Source organism: Elephas maximus, chromosome 22 (genome assembly GCF_024166365.1).
Source record: "Elephas maximus indicus isolate mEleMax1 chromosome 22, mEleMax1 primary haplotype, whole genome shotgun sequence".
In the NCBI taxonomy this organism is placed as follows: domain Eukaryota; kingdom Metazoa; phylum Chordata; class Mammalia; order Proboscidea; family Elephantidae; genus Elephas; species Elephas maximus.
This window is the reverse complement of record NC_064840.1, coordinates 52495076-52513000: the sequence shown is the minus strand read 5'-3', so window position 1 is coordinate 52513000 and position 17925 is coordinate 52495076. Positions and strand designations below refer to the sequence as shown.

Sequence of the window (17925 nt, the reverse complement as noted above, 5' to 3'; positions counted from 1 at the left end):
GGCAAATGCAAGCCAACCAGAAGGGGTGCAGTTGGGAGTGTGTGTCAGGCTGCGGGGGCCTGCGCGGCTGTGGGGAAACTGGTGTAGTGGGCAGAGGTTGGGGCTGGAGACCCCAAGCCACCCACCGGGGTAGGGCAGGTGTCTTAGAGGCCCAGGCCTGGTGCGAGAGGTGGAAAGGGGCTCACATTGGGGTCCTCACTACTCCTCTGTCCACACCGTGCAGGCCGGTTTTGCGGAGGCAAGCTTCCGGAGCCCATTGTTTCCACGGACAGCCGCCTCTGGGTCGAATTCCGCAGCAGCAGCAACTGGGTTGGAAAGGGCTTCTTTGCCGTCTATGAAGGTACTGAGGAAGGGTGGCAGAGTCAGATACAAGGCTCGTGGGTATCCTAGAAAGGATGGCTCCCGGAGGGGCAGGGTTGAAGGGAAGGTAAATAGGAGGACTCATGAGTGAGCAGAGAGAAGGGGGGAGGGAGGACTGGCTGAGGCTGGGAGGGTACTAGGAAGCTGGGGGCAGAGGGTAACAACGGAATGGAGAAAAGGGTTTGCAAGCAGGACAGAGCATTCTCACCAACCTTCCTTTCCCACTTCACCTTATGTCCCCAAAGCCATCTGCGGGGGTGATGTGAAAAAGGACAATGGCCACATCCAGTCACCCAATTACCCGGACGATTACCGGCCTAGCAAAGTCTGCATTTGGCGGATCCAAGTGTCTGAAGGCTTCCATGTGGGCCTCACGTTCCAGTCCTTTGAGGTACCTCAGAGACCCTCTGATCCAACATGAGTCCTCCCGTTGTCCACCTCTCTGCGGGCTCCGGCGTGTCGGGCCCCTGGCAGTTAGAGCTCCTTCTGCTGATCACCCCGCCCCCCAGATTGAGCGCCATGACAGCTGTGCCTATGACTACCTGGAGGTGCGCGACGGGCACAGCGAGAGCAGCACCCTCATCGGGCGCTACTGTGGCTACGAGAAGCCCGATGACATCAAAAGCACATCCAGCCGCCTCTGGCTCAAGTTCGTCTCTGATGGATCCATTAACAAAGCTGGCTTCGCTGTCAACTTTTTCAAAGGTGCCTCCTTCCCTAGTCCTCCCACTATGGCCAGTCTGTCTCCTTCAGTCCTCCTTCATTCATTCATTCAACATACAGACTCTATGAGGGATGCAGTTATGATTGAGACCCCAGGCCCCTGCTCTTGAGGAGCTCATGCCTCACTGGGGAGGAAGGATCAACCCAACTGAAAAACTCCATAATTGATTAAGTGATGTAACTTACATAACAGTAGCTGGCATATGGTAAGTGCTCAATAGTGAATTAAGCAGCGATTCAGGAGTTGCCCAGAAGTCCAAGAATTTGTATAGGAGAAATGCCAAGGAGGAGTAGAGGCAGGAAGTGCCATAGAAGCTGTGGGAGGGAGAGAGGCAGTGTGAATTCCTTAGCTGTGTCACCTTGGTAAGGTATTCTTCCTGACCCCCTTTCCTCTGCAGGGATGGGGATAGTAGCCATCCCTCCATCACAGGTGTGGTGTAAGGGTTGAAGCATAAATGGAAGAGTAGTACTTAGCCCAGGGCATGGCCCATGAGCAGCTCCAGTAAATGATGGTGGCCACTAGTCCAGCTGGTGTGCTCAGAAGGAAGGCTCTGTGGGGTCTCAGGTCCAACATCTCCCCACCTGTCCCCTCCTTCAGGTCACTACTGTCCTGTTGGGGCTCTCACAAGTAGGATCCCCTGGGACATGGGTGGAGTTCTGAGCAGCCATTGGTGGGCTGGGTGGGGCAGGGAGGCCCAAGGCCTCAGAGCTGCGTGGACATGAGGCTCATAGCTGACCCCCCACACACTAGAATGAGGCTGGGGGTGATCATGGGAAGTCTGAGGGCCGCCGGACTTGACCCTTAAGGAGGGGGCAGGAAGAAGGAACCAGGCCCTGGCCTGGAAGTCCCTGACCCCCTTTCCTTCCCTGTGGCAGAGGTGGATGAGTGCTCTAGGCCCAATCGTGGGGGCTGTGAGCAGCGGTGCCTCAACACCCTGGGCAGCTACAAGTGCAGTTGTGACCCTGGGTATGAGCTGGCCCCTGACAAGCGTCGCTGTGAGGGTAAGTGCCCTCACACTGCCTCAGAACCCCTGCTTCCTCCGTGCCCCACTGTCCCCAGCCAAGTTTTTTTTTTATCCCCTTGGACAGACGCCATCCTGGGAAAGCTAACACTTTTTTCACAACTCATGTAAAGAAACACATTTTATATTGCAACCCAGAACACACCATCACCATGTGTGATGCACCCTGGTGTGTGTTTATTTTTTCAACCTTCTTCTTTTTTTTTAATGCTGATCTTGACCTGCTAATTGATTTCACCACCCACAAGTGGGTCATGATCTACAATTTGAAAACCACTGTTCTAGGATGGCCTCTCTCTAAGCATGTTCCTAAGATGCTGGTGAAAATCTCTTCCTGACTTTACCAACCCCAACCTCAGCCTGAGCTGCGTGGCGCTTGGCCATCTTGTCGCCATCTTGTTACTCACTGCGGAATTGCACTCACTTTCCTCCCACTCCTCACTGTCCACCTGCACTGTGTGCCTTGAGCCCCTCTCTCCTCCTCCCCCTCAGCAGATACTCTGGCTGGATCTCTCAGAGGAAATAGAAATGGCCACGCAAATGATTCCTCACGCTCCCATATCCAGACTCGCCTCTGAAGACACCCGTCCTCACCCTGCCTCCTCCCCTTCTGTCCCAGGGGACCCAGGGGCTGCTGGAAATCCACCCGGTCCCTCTCCTCCCTCCTACCTCCCAGCACCCAGCTTTTCCTGAGCTCTCATGTTTCATCCCTTTCCCTAGAGCAGGGACACCGGCCAAAGGTGCCATCTCTCTTGTTCCCCCAGCTGCCTGTGGTGGATTCCTCACCAAGCTCAACGGCTCCATCACCAGCCCAGGCTGGCCCAAGGAGTATCCCCCGAACAAAAACTGCATCTGGCAGCTGGTGGCCCCCACGCAGTACCGCATCTCTCTGCAGTTCGACTTCTTCGAGACTGAGGGCAATGATGTAAGTGCCCTTCTCGGGCTGAGGAAGGGCGTGGGATCTCGGCTTGGCCTGCTTCCTACCCCGCTGAAAGACGTTCTGGCAGAAATATGCTAAAACTGCAGAGGAGGAGAGATGCTGCCAATTACAGGAAGCAGGGAGGGCTCAGATATGGGGATCCAGCGGGAGGGACGCTGAGGGGCAGGAGGGGGCACCATTGCCAATTGTTAGATTTGGTAGAGCAGGTAATTAAAGGCTAAAGGATTCGCAGGACAGAGAGCTCACCCCAGGTGGGAGTGACCAGGAGAGGCTTCCTGGAGGAGGCAGCCTGGACCTGGACTCCCCTGCAGGTGTGCAAGTACGACTTCGTGGAGGTGCGCAGTGGACTCACAGCTGACTCCAAGCTGCATGGCAAGTTCTGTGGCTCCGAGAAGCCTGAGGTCATCACATCCCAGTACAACAACATGCGCGTGGAGTTCAAGTCTGACAATACCGTCTCCAAAAAGGGCTTCAAGGCCCACTTTTTCTCAGGTAACCCAGGACTCCCCAGCTCTTAGCCCTTCCTCCCCCAGAGGGCAGGGCACCCCCCTTCTCCGTGCCTCTGCATTCCCCAGCCCTCCCTGGTGCCTGGACCACAGGGTCTGTCCCTCTCCTTCCCCCACCAGCCTTCTACCACCAGGCTGTCCCAAGCCAGCCTCCTGGCAGTTGGAATTTCCTTATTCCTGAGGCCATGACATGAGCCTCAGGGCAGGACATGAGCTTACAGAAATCCAGGGAGAGGGCATTCCAGGTGTCAGAAACCATGCAGGCCAAGGCCTGAGAGAGGGCAGGTCCTGGGAACAGGGAGTTCAGTTTGGCTGGAGCTTGGGGGGTGGATGGAGAGGGGGAGGGTGTTTGGATTGGCCTATGTAGGGTAGATTATCTGGCACTGATTGGACCTCTAATCAGACCCTGCACAAGCCAACTGGGTTCAGCCCATGGCCTTCAGAAAAAAGGAGTAGCCTCCGTTCTTTCAACACCAAAGCCATCTCTCCCCCTGGTGGGAGTTAGATCCCATCAGTTTATTGAGTCTGTCCAGGGTAAGGCTTGGGCTCCAGGTCCTTTGCCTCCTCTGGCTCTGGGATGGCCCTCCCCCATCTTCAGGGGCAGTAGAAAGTAGTTAGCTGGGCCCCCAGGGGTTCCGAGAGACCTCTCCTTACTTTATGAACCCCCTCAGCCCTATGGTTGGCAGTATATCTGGTACCCTGGGGATGGGCTGTAAGGGGTGGTGGTCTTCCAGAGGCAATAAGACCCAGGTACAGGCAGTGAATGCAGGAGCTCTATGGTGTGGGAGGAAATGGGAGGCCGGTGGGCTGTGGAGGAGTGGGCCAGAGATCCTTATCCTAACGTGCCTGGTGGTGCAGGCACGGGCGGACAGGAAGGCAGTCACGGCTCTGGGACTGAGCCCCTGTCCACGCTCCAGTCAGTGCCGCCTTCTTTTTCCACCACCCCGCCCCCCGCCCTTTGCCCAGGCTCCTGCATCCTTGAGCCCCCAAGTGGGCACCCTGCATCCCTGCCTGCTCCACTTGGATGCCATGCACGGCTCCCTGTGCACTGGTTCCCTGCTTGGCATTGCAGCTACCCTGCTCTGCTTGAGTGCCCATTTCCCATCTGTCCCACTGCCCCTCCCCATTGCTTGCCCAGACCTTTCCTCACTATGCAAATCCCTTTCTTCCCTGTGCCCACCTGGAACTCCTACAAGATGCTAACCAGAGGGCTGAGGGGATATAACTACTCAAGTGTGGGCTCTGCCCTAGGGAAACCATTACCTGCTTACTCTCGTCTCTTCCTGCCTCTCTGTTGCTCCAGTCTTGGAGGTGGGCAGGCTACCGATACTCACATCTGTCAGGCCTAGAGCCCAGAGCTCTCCACCCAAGGAATATTGCCCTGCCCTGGCGTGATTCTGTGCCCACCCCACCCTCAGCTCTGCACAGAGATGTGCATGCATACACCCACACACATGTGCACACTCACACGCACATACACACACTGCCCCACCGCACAAGAAACCTGCAGAAGAGCCTCACCAGTGGGCATGAAGGTGCAGCCCACAAGGTGTGGGGCATCTGACTCTGGCCGCTGAGGAGGGGACTCTTTGGACTTTTGGCATACCCATCGAGGAGACCCTAAGCCAAGAAGGAGAAGAAAGAGCCTGGAAGACCTTCAGTCTGACCCTGCCAGCTCTCGGGGCATTTGGGCACTGTAGGGTGAGTGCCATCCCCTTGTCTGGGCCCATGTCCATCTCCCCCTGCTCCTGCCATCCTGAAACCTGCTCCCTGGCTTAGAGGTGAGGCTGCCCACTCCCATTCCCCACCCGTGCCAGAGCCCCAGTTCCTGGGACGCTAAAGCAGACCTTCACCTAGGACTCACGTTTCTCTCACTGATTCATTCAGTCATTCACTTACCCATTCATTCATTCACTTGGCAAGTATTTCTTTTACCCCTACTATGTGCCAGACACTAGGTATTTGGAATGCAACTATGTGTGAGGCGTGGGGGTCAAAGTGTGTCAGGGAAATCTTTGCTCAGTCCCTGAGATGGAACCCTGCAAACTCCCAGCAGTCAGCCTCCTTGGATGCCCCTGCAATTCCCTCAGTGAATCCTCAGGATTAGTCCTGGGATGCCCCCTCACCCCCATGCTTCCTGCAGGGCTAGTGCAAAGCAGTTCCAGGGATGGCCCTCGGTCAGGGTCCTCTCTGATGCTCTAACTGAGCAAGGAGCCCTTGGGAAGGGACTTGGGGACTCTACCTTTTGGCCTGGGTTCCTGTGGGCCCTGAAGGGTCTGACCTGCCTGAGGATGGGTTGGAGAAGCAGAGCCTTCTGGAGCCAGTGCTTCAGGCTTCAGGCACCTCTCCTGATTGAGCCCCGAGGCAGGGCCTTTGTTACAGACCCCACCTGGCCATTGGAATGCCAGCAGGCATCTTTCTACCTCATGGTTCATCTCTGGAATTCTGGGTGCCCATTTGGATCATATGCTATGACCATGTGTATCTCTGTGTGCATCAATGCACAAGTTTGTGCGTTCATGTGAGTGCATGTCTGGGTCCACCAGAGTGTGAGCAACGGCATGTGTGAGTACACCTGGATCCAGAGGTCTGGTAGTGAACCTATGCGTCTTTGTGTCTCTGCATGTGCATGTGGGTCTATATCTTTGTGTGTGTATGTTGTTGTTAGGTGCCGCCAAGTTGGTTCCAACTCACAGAGATCCTACGTACAACAGAAAGAAACACTGCCCGGTCCTGCGCCATCCTCACAATCATTGCTATGTTTGAGCTCATTGTTGCAGCCACTGGGCCAATCCATCTCATCAAGAGTCTTCCTCTTTTTCACTGAACTAAGCATGATGCCCTTCTCCAGGGACTGGTCCCTCCTGATAACATGTCCAAAGTATGTAAAATAAAGTCTCACTCTTCTCCCTTCTAAGGAGCATTCTGGCTGTACTTCTCCCAAGACAGATTTGTTTGTTCTTCTGGAAATCCATGGTATATTCAATATTCTTTGCCAACACTATAATTCAAAGGCATCAATTCTTCAGACGTCTTTATATGTTGTCCAGCTTTTGCATACATATGAGGTGATTGAAAATATCATGGCTTGGGTCAGGCACACCTTGGTCCTCAAAGTGACATCTTTGCTTTCAACACTTTAAAGAGGTCTTTTGAAGCAGATTTGTCCAATGCAGTATGTTGTTTGATTTTTTGACTGCTTCTTCCATGGGCATTGATTATGGATCCAAGTAAAATAAAATCCTTGACAACTCCAGTCTTTTCTCCATTTATCATGATGTTGCTTATTGGTCCAGTTGTGAGGACTTTTGTTTTCTTTAAGTCGAAGAGTAATCCATACTGAAAAAAAAATACTGAAGGCTGTGGTCTTTGACCTTCATCAGTTAGTGCTTCAAGTCCTCTTCACTCTCAGTAAGCAAGGTTGTGTCATCTGCATATCACAGATTGTTAATGAATCTTCCTCCAATCCTGATGCCCCGTTCTTCTTCATATAGTCCAGGTTCTCAGATTGCGTGTGTATGCCTAGCTGTATGCCTCTATATCTGTGCGTGCTTCTTCACATATATGTGAGGATAAGTAATGTGTATCTCTTGTGTGCATCTGGACAAATCTGTGAATGGGTGATTACGTGTGTGTTCGGATGATGGTGTCTCTGTATCTTCACATGTATTAGTGTGTTTGTATCTGTGTGTCTGCCCATGCATTGGTGTGTATGCGTGGGTGATGTACACCTATGTACAGGTGTATGTGCACATGTGTGTATGTGCCTGTGGATCACTGCCTGTGTTTCCATATTTGGAACATCCATGAATGGAGCTGTGGGAGGTCTTGTATTTGCAGGTGTGTGTGTGAGTGTATGTCTGTCTGCCACGTTGTATGGATGCAGCAAGCCGAATGAGTGAGAGCAGAGGTCTCGTCAAGGCCCCCCTCTTGGTGTACTGCCCCCTCTACTGATGCCTAGTTGCTCTCCACACCAAGTGCACCGGCCTCCGTGTGCCTGTCCCCCCAGGATTTCCCCTTGCCACGGGCTTGCCCTGTCCCCTGTTGCTGTGCCTACTCCCACCGCTGCCCCTCCGTGGCCTGGCTGCACGGGGACACGCTGCCCTGCATGTGTATTCTCGCTGCTCCCACCCCGCCCTGTGGACGCCCCCTCAACAGAGGCCCCAACCTGGTTTTCACTGCTCTCCCTCCCAGGTCCCCGCCCCCCCACCCCCACCCTGTGGTCCCTTTTCTCCTTCTCTCTCTCTCGTTTCAGAAAAGAGGCCGGCTCTGCAGCCCCCTCGGGGACGCCCCCATCAGCTCAAATTCCGAGTGCAGAAAAGAAACCGGACCCCCCAATGAGGCCTGCCAGGCCTCCTGGACCCTTTGTTACTCAGGAACCTCACGTCGGATGGAATGGGACGGGGGCTTCGGTGCCCACCCCCCCACCTCCGCTCTGCCATTCCGGCCTGCCTCCTTCTGGCTGGACAGAACTGGTGCTCTCCTCTTCTCCCCTGTGCCCCCTTGCGTGGACAGGGGACCTTCCCTGCCCCACCCCCTCCCATTTTGATGGTGTCTGTGACATTTCCTGTTGTGAAGTAAAAGAGGGACCCCTGCGTCCTGCTCCTTTCTCTTGCAGTCTGCTTGTCCGTGTGTCTGTTTTTCCACTTGTCCGTCTGTCCAGTAAGCAGGTAATGGTAGAGGGTTCCCATGCTGGTCAGCTCTGGACCCTCAGTCCCTCCTCCATCCCACTTCTACTTTCTCTCCCCACAACGGGGACGCAGGGGCCTATAGCCAGGCCCCACTCAGCTGGTTCCATTTGATGCACTGCCCCAGATCCCCACGGCCTTGGCCTCCCACTGCCCACACCGCCGGCTGCTGTTGCTCTCTCCTGGGGGGAGGAAGCCCAGCCAGGCCCCCTCCTTCCCCTGGGGTGTTGCAGACCTCTGCCCTGCACAGACACGGGGTCTGCCCTTGTTTGCCCCCCTGCAGACAAGGATGAGTGCTCCAAGGATAATGGCGGCTGCCAGCAAGACTGTGTCAACACATTCGGCAGCTATGAGTGTCAGTGTCGCAGCGGCTTCGTTCTGCACGACAACAAACACGACTGCAAGGAAGGTAAGGGCTGCACAGAGATCAGCAATGACAGTGCTGGTGCCAGAGCCTGCTGGGGGCTGTGGGGAGGCCCACGTGCCTCGGGCTATCTGGACGTGAAGGACCAGAGCCTGGGGAGTGGTAGGTCAGAGAAGACCCATCTGTGTGAGCCTGACTTTAGACTTGTGGAATTGAGTGCCCCCTCAGGTCCCCTTGTTTAGCCTCCCACCTGGTGCACACACAGGTCCCTCCTCTCCCCCTCCAGCAATATCGGAGCCACATGCACTTCCAGTCTGTCTATGATGTGTCCAGAGCTCACTGCTGCCCCAAGACCACCTATTCTATTTCTAGGTTCTTCTGGTAGTTAGTACTTCTTAAAAACCAGGTCCAAACCTTTCTCTTTGTAATGTCTTCCCATTAGCAGAGAGGCTCATAGTGAGCACAATCATATGTGAACGTTAGCTGTTACCATTCTTGGTTGTACTCCTGCACTTTGAACAGGGCTGCTGCCTTCCTGAGAGATATTCCTTGCAAATATCTGGAAACAGTTGCTTATGTCATTGCCAATGTCGTCTGATACTCTCTGGACATGATACAACACAGGCCTACACCAAGTCATTAGTTCCAATGAAGCCCCTGCCTGCTGGCAACACACAATGCCAGCAGCAAGTGCACAGGGCAAGTGCACAGACTTCAACTCTTGCCTCTACTTCTTAATGTGTGTGACTTTGGGCAGTCACTCAGCCTCTCTGAGCTTGGTTCCTCATCCATAAAATGTTATAAATGCTGCCTGCTTTGCAGGGTACTGAGCTTGATAGATATTGCTCTGAAACCTAGCACAGCACCTGGCAAATGATTCTTTTTCCCATTGTCCCAAGATGGACAATCAAGGTATAAGCAAGCTGCTGACCACAGAACTGAAGCACTTTACAGTGAACCAGTGGACAGTTAAGGGCTTCCAACCCCGTGACTTCAGGCTTCCCCAACATAGAGTTCCTGACTCACAGAGCTCCCTCTCACCTACCTAGTTTTTTAGCTCAAGGGGACTCTTTCCTGATACTATCTAAATTCCATTCTACCTCTATATACTTTATGAAAAAAAAAAAAAAAAAGAAGAGCGTTTTGATAAATCAGATAGCAGCATCAACAAGATAGCCAGGAGAGGGTTTAAACTTTTAGGGAAGATGACCCGTTCATAACTCTGATTCACTTTAGAAGTACTCAGGGTTCCCTATGCAAATGATAGGCTAATTACCAATCCATCAGCATTTCCTGAAGCCCTCCTGAGGGCTCAGCACTGTGCAGAGTTCTGTAGGGTATTGAAGAGAGTTCTCTCTGCTGTCAGAGATTTCAGCCTAGCTGGGGAGAGGAGTGAATGTGCAAGGGAAAATGAGAGAGTGTGGAAGACCAGTGTATCAGTGGACGAGGGCAGAGGAGGAGATGTCAGACCACAGGTGGAGAGTGGAAACAACTCACAGCTCAAATGTGGGGATATCCTCCCTGGACCCCTGTGGCTGTGCCATTCGCTCTATGAGCCCCTGACTCTAGGCACGTATGTGCAGTCTACACACCCCATTCATCCCTTTTTCCTGCCTGGGTGCAACGATACACTAGCTGCTCACTGTTCCTCAGAGGGACCTGTCGGGTTGATTGGTAATGAAAAGTGAGCATCTGCTTTTAAATTTGACTTTGTGAGGCCATGCTTTTTAGAGGCAGAAGCCAGATTACAATAGACTGAGGAGCCATAAGTAGTGGTAACATGGTAATAACAAGTTATCTTAAACCGTAGCTGAAAAGAAAAGGGGAGAGAATAGGTGGTATCTAGATGGGAATTAGGGTCATGGGAGAGCTATTTTAAGATGGGATGATAGAGCCGGTAGAGAGAGTGAGGGTGATGGTGGATAATTTGTGGTATGAGGGCCCTCAGGTTGCAGGCAGCAAAGGACTCCAACCCACAGAAGAGAAATTCATCCCTGACAGAGAGGAGGAACACCTTCTCCTCTGAAACCAAAGGAAAGGAGAGAAGGTGGAGGCAGGTAAGTTATGTTTGCAGGTAGGGGGTGGGCAGTTGAAGTAGTTCATACCTGACGACCCTGATTCTCTCAAGAGAGGTAGGAGGTGAAGTGGTCTGCTCGGAGTGATGGGTTGGGAATTGAGCAGTGACTTGAGGTGAGTGCTGACGTTTTGGAACAGTTGCTGAGAAGGTGAGAAACGGAGCTGGCTAAGGGAAAATCCAAAGAGTATCAAGTGGTCTGCCGACCCAGCTGAAGTTATAGACCACAGATGGAGTTTTATAAGATGGGATGCAGGGCCATTAAGAGTGCTGATGTGTAGGGTGTTGAGTGATCAACCATGTAGTCTAGCTGGATAAGGACATGTGTTAAGTCAGTGGAGGAGGAGGCTTTACTGAGATAAAACTGAAAGATGAAGACCATGGGGGGTCTCTAAAGCTGAGTAACTATTGTAGGAAAAGTGAGGACCTGAGCCCACTAGAAGAATAAGAGATGGCCACAGAGAGAGTGATGCATTTGTAACATCAAGAAATCTTAGATGATGATGACAAACCCTGGGATGAGATCATGACCATGAGTATCTCAAGGAGATAATAACTGATAGAGCTGAGAAGGTCAAAGAACTGGAGGCCACTGTGTTGGAGGGACCGTCACATGTTTGTTGACATCACCTAGGATGGTGGCAGAAGTGAAGGGGGAGAGGAGAACTGAGTCAGGTGCCAAAGTCTTCTGTGAATGGGAGATGTGGCAGGAGATCAGCAGATGACACCACCAGGGAGGGGCAGAGGTGGTATGGCCAACAGCATGGGCCTCAAAGGTCCAGGGCTGGGGATGGCTACACAGGGGAGTCTGTGATGACAGCTTCTGTGGGTCTTGGGCATCTGTGCTGCTGCAAGGTAGGGCCTAGCTATGGCTTCTTTCAAAACCAGCTATCTAGGTTTTCCCCAGGCATGGGTAACTGAACGAGAGGTGATGTAAACCTTCAGTCCAGTTTTTAAGTGGGCGATGAGAAAAAAAAGAAAAGGGGGGTGGGCAGAAGGGAAGGGTCTTTCTTCATAGGGGGCATCAGAGCCCTGGAGTCCCTGCTGATTCCCTGCCATTTACTGACTCCCCCACAGCTGGCTGTGATCACAAGGTAACCTCCACCAGTGGCACCATCACTAGCCCCAACTGGCCTGACAAATATCCCAGCAAGAAGGAGTGCACCTGGGCCATCTCTAGCACCCCTGGGCACCGGGTCAAGCTGGTAAGGTGCCCATTCCCAGCCTGCATGGGCACAGCTGCCCCCTTAATGCAGTCCGCCCACTGCCTATATCTCCATCATCTCCAAAGTCCTAAACAAATCAGAGGTGCTGCTCAGAGCAATGCAGGCTGCAGACCCGGGGTCATGGCTGGGCCCATAGTGCAGCCATCTTCATGAGAACCCCCAAACCTGATCTTCACAGAGGCCCCCATTCCCAGTATCCATTGGGGTCTACTTGCTATTGCCTCATTCCTGGGTCCTCTCTCACTGTCATCCACCAACAGTGGCCACTCCCCTGAGATGTCTGTGAGCTGCAGTCCAGAAGCCTAGATTTGGGGCCTCCCAGTCCCCACCCCAGCCACCTTCCCAGCCACATTCCTAATCTGCACCCCTCTCCTCCAGACCTTCATGGAAATGGACATAGAGTCCCAGCCTGAGTGTGCGTATGACCACCTGGAGGTGTACGATGGGCGGGACGCCAAGGCTCCAGTCCTGGGCCGCTTCTGTGGAAGCAAGAAGCCGGAGGCTGTCCTGGCCACTAGCAACCGAATGTTCCTGAGATTCTTCTCTGACAACTCTGTCCAGAGGAAGGGTTTCCAAGCATCCCACTCCACAGGTGAGGCCTGCCTCAGGCCAAGGTGCTAGGCAGCTGGACCCTAAAGTCCTATGTTCTGGAGGTATTTGCTAATCCTCTACTTAAAGCCAAGGCCTAGACTAGAAGTGGGCATTGACAAAGAGCCTGTGTGAAGCACAGACAGACCATGCCTTGTAGCCTGGGTGGAGAGACAGCTTGTAGAATATAGAATGATGGATGAGGGAATCAGACAATGTGCTGTGAGGGCCAGGCCAGGGGAACAGAGAGCAAGCACTAGAGGGTGCAGGAGTGGAGGTTGTGATTGGGGACTGCGATGGCCAGAAAAGAAAGCAGTGATGAGGGGGTTAAGGAACCTAGGGACAAGGTGGGGGAAACTACCTATCGGTCCAGACCCCTCTCAGGAATCTCCCAAAGTCCCCAAGCATAGGGCACTTGACAATGCAGAGCCCACCCATATTCCAATTCCAAAGTTTCACTCATTCATTCAACAAACATTTATTAATGCATAATATGTAGGAGGCAGTGTTCTAAGTGTGGATCAAAAAAATGAACAAAGCAGGCGAAGACCCCTGCCCTTGAGGAGCTTACTCTGCATTTATGTGTTCATTTATTCAACAACTATTTTTGGAGCTCTCTATGTAAGAAGACTCTGAGGGGAACATGGCGATGAAGCAGGCGTGAAGCCTTCCACCCTGTTCCCCTAAGAACTCACAGTTCCATTGTGAGATAAAACACGCACAGATAATTATAGCATGAGACAAAACATGATAAGGGCAATAAGAAAGGCACTGGGCGCCAACTCAGCTGTGAGTTGGTGGGGTCATTCCAGGCGGGGCGGGGGGGGCGGGGAGTGCGGAGGTATAAGGGGGAAGCCCAAGGAAAGCCACAACCCATGACAGCTCAGGATGTATCCAGGTTACAGCAATTTATTTAGTCTGGCTAGAGTATTGGGTGTGTAAGGGAGCCCTGGTGGCACAATGGTTAAGCACTTGGCCACTAACCAAAAGGTTGGTGGTTCAAGCCCACCCAGTGGCTCTGCAGGAGGAAGACCTAGCTATCCGCTTCTGTAAAGGTTACAGCCAGGAAAACCCTATGTGGCAGTTCTACTCTATCACGGGGGTCACTATGAGTCAAAATCAACTTGACAGTACCCCACACCAGCAACAATACTGAGTGTGTGAGAACACTAACGGAGATGAAGTGGGAAGGATGTAGCTACCAAGAAAGGTTGGACCTAGTCCTGGGAGGCCTTGAATGCCAGACCAAGGATTCAGACATCTTCACAATTTCTTCATGGGTCTTGAGCCATCTGCTGAAGAGTTCCCAGAACTGCTGAGTCCACAGCCTTCCTCCCTTTTAGATTCAGTCCCTGACCCTGGCCCCACCCAGCTTTCTCCCCATCTCCTCCAGGGAGACATGAACACCAGCTGCAGGGAGGGAGGCCAGAGGGTGTCAGAAAGAGGGTGACCACTGAACTTCCTGGCCCACGTATTCTTCTTTGCCTTTCCCAGAACAGGGGTCACAAACTGGGGGCCCCAGAACTCCATCTGGCCCTCTGACCTGTTGTGTTTGGCCCACAATGTGTTTTTTATACATTTGAACTAGCATTTAAAAATCAGGAATTTTTACATAAATTCCAGACGTATAGCTTTTCTTTTAAAAATCGAAGACCTGGCAAGGCTGAACCCACATTCTTCCACGGCAGTCACCACCTGGAGTGAATTAGCAACCGTCCTTTTTCGACACAGTGTGCATTCCCAGTGCCATCACTCCGCCTGTCTTTCACTCGATGTCTTTCACCCCGATCCATTCCCCCGGCCTCAGCAGACATTGATCCCAGAGGTAGGAGGGCCAGCCATGCAGTTAAAGTTCTGGGCCAGGTCCAAACCCCACCCCTCCCTAGCTGCGGGGCCTTCTTCCAGGCCTCCATCTCACTGTGAGGATTAAACATGATGGGGCCCAGTGCCTGGCACATGGGCAGTACTTAGGAAATGCCCACCAATCTTGTCTCCCTCTGCAGAGTGTGGGGGCCAGGTGCGAGCAGAGGTGAAGACCAAGGACCTGTACTCCCACGCCCAGTTTGGAGACAACAACTACCCTGGGGGGGTGGACTGCGAGTGGGTCATTGTGGCAGAGGAGGGCTATGGCGTGGGGCTCGTGTTCCAGACCTTCGAGGTGGAGGAGGAGACTGACTGCGGCTACGACTACATGGAACTCTTTGACGGCTACGACAGCACAGCCCCCAGACTGGGGCGCTACTGCGGCTCTGGGGTAAGGCCCTGCCCATACCCTCTGGGGCTTATAGGCACTCACAACCCAACTCCCAGTGTGAGCAGTGCCCTGAAGGGATAGGGGAGCTGGGATTAGTGGTAGCACATACCTGGCCCCCTGTAGGAGCTGGGAGGGGGCTGCTCTGAGACCCTCCTGGCCTTGCACCATTCTCCCACCCAGAAGGACCAGGAAACCAGGTCCTTTCTAGGCAAAACGGAGGTTCCTGCAGACTCTGGGAGGTGTCTTGCCCCTGGGGAGGAGGATGGAATTCTCTCTGCCTCCTTTACTCCCCTCACGCCCATCCCAAGGCAGCTCTCCAGGGCCTGGAGTGGGGACCAGAGGTTGAGGCAAAGCCCAGGGCCAGGAGGCCCGAGCTTAGCCAATCTGCCTGGCTGATCCATTAAAACACCTCATGCCTTCTGCTGCCAGTTTTTTGTCCTGGTGAGATGCCAGTTTGTCCCAAAGACGTCGCTGTTGTCCAAGCAAACCCTGAGCATTGCTTCCACCATGAGGCCCCCGTAACATAGCACTTTCAGAGACAGTGGGCAAAGTTTTGCTTGATGGGATTTTAACTAAGACCAGGGGCTAATCACATAGGTGGATTTTTTTCCCTCCCAATAAGACTTTGTGGCTTCTTTTTTTCCTTTTGTTTCTTTGAATCCTCCTTTAGAGAAAGCCATCTTCCCTTCCCTACCCCACACACTCTGATGCACTTTCCCTCGACCATCCCCCTTGTTCCCCTCCCTTGTCCCTTGCCTTTCTCACAACCATGCTCCAGGACAACCTGGGGGCCCCAGGAAGGGTTAAACTGTCCAGGAACTGTGGCAGCTGCGGGACCCAACATTGGCTGAATCTTAGGAGCAGAGCTTCAGCCTTTGTGTGTGGTAGGGGCTAGAGAGGGCTGGAGGACAGGGTGGAGAGGTGGAGCAGGCAAGCAGAGCTTACAGCCCCTCTGCCTGCCCTCCACTGTTCTGGAATCCCCTGGCTACCGAGCTAACCCCTGCCCCGCTTGGCCCTTTACAGCTCCCTTGATTTGGCACAGCTTCTTCCAGAGAGCTCTACCAGGCTGGAGCATCAGGGAGGGAACCTAGGAAGGAACCCAGTCAGGGCTTCCCACATGGTTACAGTTAACTGGAAATGCCCCCATGGTTCTCAAAAAGGATTCTTTCTGTTCCCTGAGGGAGGGCCCAGGGCATTTAGGTACTGCTGCTTTGTGAGGTGGCTCACAGTGAGTGCTTTCTCACAGTGGTGAGGAGCAGGATTGCAGGGACCCTCCCAGAAAGAAGGCATCACCTAGTGTAGGTCATGGCCAGAACCTACATGGCAGAGGGTGGCAGAGTCCAGGTCTGAGGGGGACTGTGCCTCTCTCTGCCAGTGTCCTCCACACCACTGCAAAAAGAAGCACTGCCCAGTGTTCTCCAAGAGATGGGGGGGAGGGGCGGCAGCAAGAAGGCAGCCCACTCAGAGAACCCACTCCCTTTGCAAGACTCTCACATTCATCATCTCATTTGTTTTTCCCCACTAACCCTTCTAGGCTTGGAGAGCAGGTAGCATTTCCTCCCTTTTGCAGTTGGGGAAAATGAGGCCCAGAGAGTCCTTAAGACTATACAGCTAACTAGTTAGTAGTAGCAGGGCTAGGTTTAGTATGGAAGTCTACTCCGAACCTAAGGCAAACCTCTCCAACCCATGCTTTCTCCTTCCCCCCAGGTGCCCCATTAAACTCCTACCAACAAGAGTCTGCTTAAAGGGGCTGGAGGGATGTGGTGAAAGGCCAGGAGTCTCCTGCCTCCCTTATAGCTGGGGAGCCTGGGACTGGGGGAGAAGCTGGATTGTTTCTCTCCAGGTGGGAGGGCTGGCCTTCACCCCTTCCCAGCCCCACCGTCTTCCTCAGCCTTACACCATCCCTTTTCTCCCTCAGCCTCCTGAGGAGGTATACTCAGCGGGAGATTCTGTCCTGGTGAAATTCCACTCAGATGACACCATCACCAAAAAAGGCTTCCACCTGCGGTACACCAGCACCAAGTTTCAGGACACACTCCACAGCAGGAAGTGACCACTACCCTCGCACCGGGGAAGGGAACAGGAGGCATGCTTCCCTAGGAAGCCAGAAAATGCAGGGAGGGCAGAAGGCGGGCATACCAGCCCTCTCCCCCAGGCACCCGGACCTCAGTTGAGGCTGCTCTCAGGAGGCATGGGGATTGGACTCCTTCATAAACCACTTCCCCATGAGCCTTTCTTCTCTTGCCCCCACCCGAGCGAGGGGCCAGGGCCAGGAGTCAGAGCTTTCACTGAGACACTTGAAGTGACCGTTCTTCTCTGAGGGTCCTGCCCTGGTGAGAGGGACTGTCAGCAGGACCCTCCCACCTTTCCTGCCTGTCTCTACACACTGTATTGTGTAGAGCAGGTGGCATAACCTTCATTGTAATGTACATGTCCTACCCCCCCACCTGGATTTGGTTTTATTTGAAACCTCTATTTCCCCCGTTCCTGGGGCATGAGTGTCCATACACATCTCACAGGAGCCACGGTGGGGAGATGAGGGGGGGTGGACATACAGGACAGGGCTTCTCTCAGGCCCAGTGGCTGGTCAGCCACACCAGGGCACCCCAGCCAATAAACCGAAAGTGTTACAGCCAATATCCTGTGCCAGATGATGTCTGGGACATCGAGGGGGAAGGGGAGGCGCGTCTCACTCCAGAGGTGCAGGCTTGCTGTGTGTCTAGGGCCGGGCCGTGGCCAGGACACCTGGCTTCTCTGGCTGTTCTTCCCTCAATTCCAAGCCCCCTGAGGGTGTGATTTTACACTCAGGCACACAGAAACACAGACACATTGCACACGTCCACTGGTAGGCACACTGTATACACACACTGCCCATAGCCCTCCCACACCGAGGTAGGGCAAGGGGCACATTGTGTAAAGAGGCTACGTGGTGGGTCAGGGAGGTATTGTAAAATAGGGTAGGTTGTCTTTGACCATCCAGGCTTTCTGCCCCTGGGTCTGTGGAACGGGGGTGGGATGAAAGAGAGTCCAACGGGGGAATCATGGGGGCCTCATTTCCAGCTGGGGGAGTCCACTAGCTGTCCTGGTCTCTTGGCTGCATTGCTCCTGGTGCCTGCCTTCCTGAAGGCCAGACACGAAGCTTTGGCCCCAGCTGGTCCTCCTCTCCACGTGGGAGACAAA

The 17925-nt window shown here is 53.6% G+C and overlaps 1 protein-coding gene across 4 annotated transcripts in view; it reads left to right on the top strand.

Moving 5' to 3' along the window:
* The window catches only part of BMP1 (bone morphogenetic protein 1), a 46792-nt gene extending 29416 nt beyond the window's left edge, over positions 1-17376 (top strand). For 3 of the 4 annotated variants that reach the window (XM_049866089.1, XM_049866088.1, XM_049866090.1), the window contains 11 exons: positions 224-340; positions 606-751; positions 870-1065; positions 1960-2085; positions 2870-3030; positions 3357-3537; positions 8523-8648; positions 11755-11882; positions 12282-12495; positions 14495-14745; positions 16664-17376. In XM_049866089.1, the coding sequence (XP_049722046.1) occupies positions 224-340; positions 606-751; positions 870-1065; positions 1960-2085; positions 2870-3030; positions 3357-3537; positions 8523-8648; positions 11755-11882; positions 12282-12495; positions 14495-14745; positions 16664-16798 (1781 nt within the window). In that variant the 3' untranslated portion in view covers positions 16799-17376. Of the gene's footprint in view, positions 1-223; positions 341-605; positions 752-869; positions 1066-1959; positions 2086-2869; positions 3031-3356; positions 3538-7806; positions 8649-11754; positions 11883-12281; positions 12496-14494; positions 14746-16663 lie in introns of those variants that run through there. The other variant, XM_049866092.1, reaches the window with a different exon arrangement.
* Positions 17377-17925: the final 549 nt, after the last annotated feature.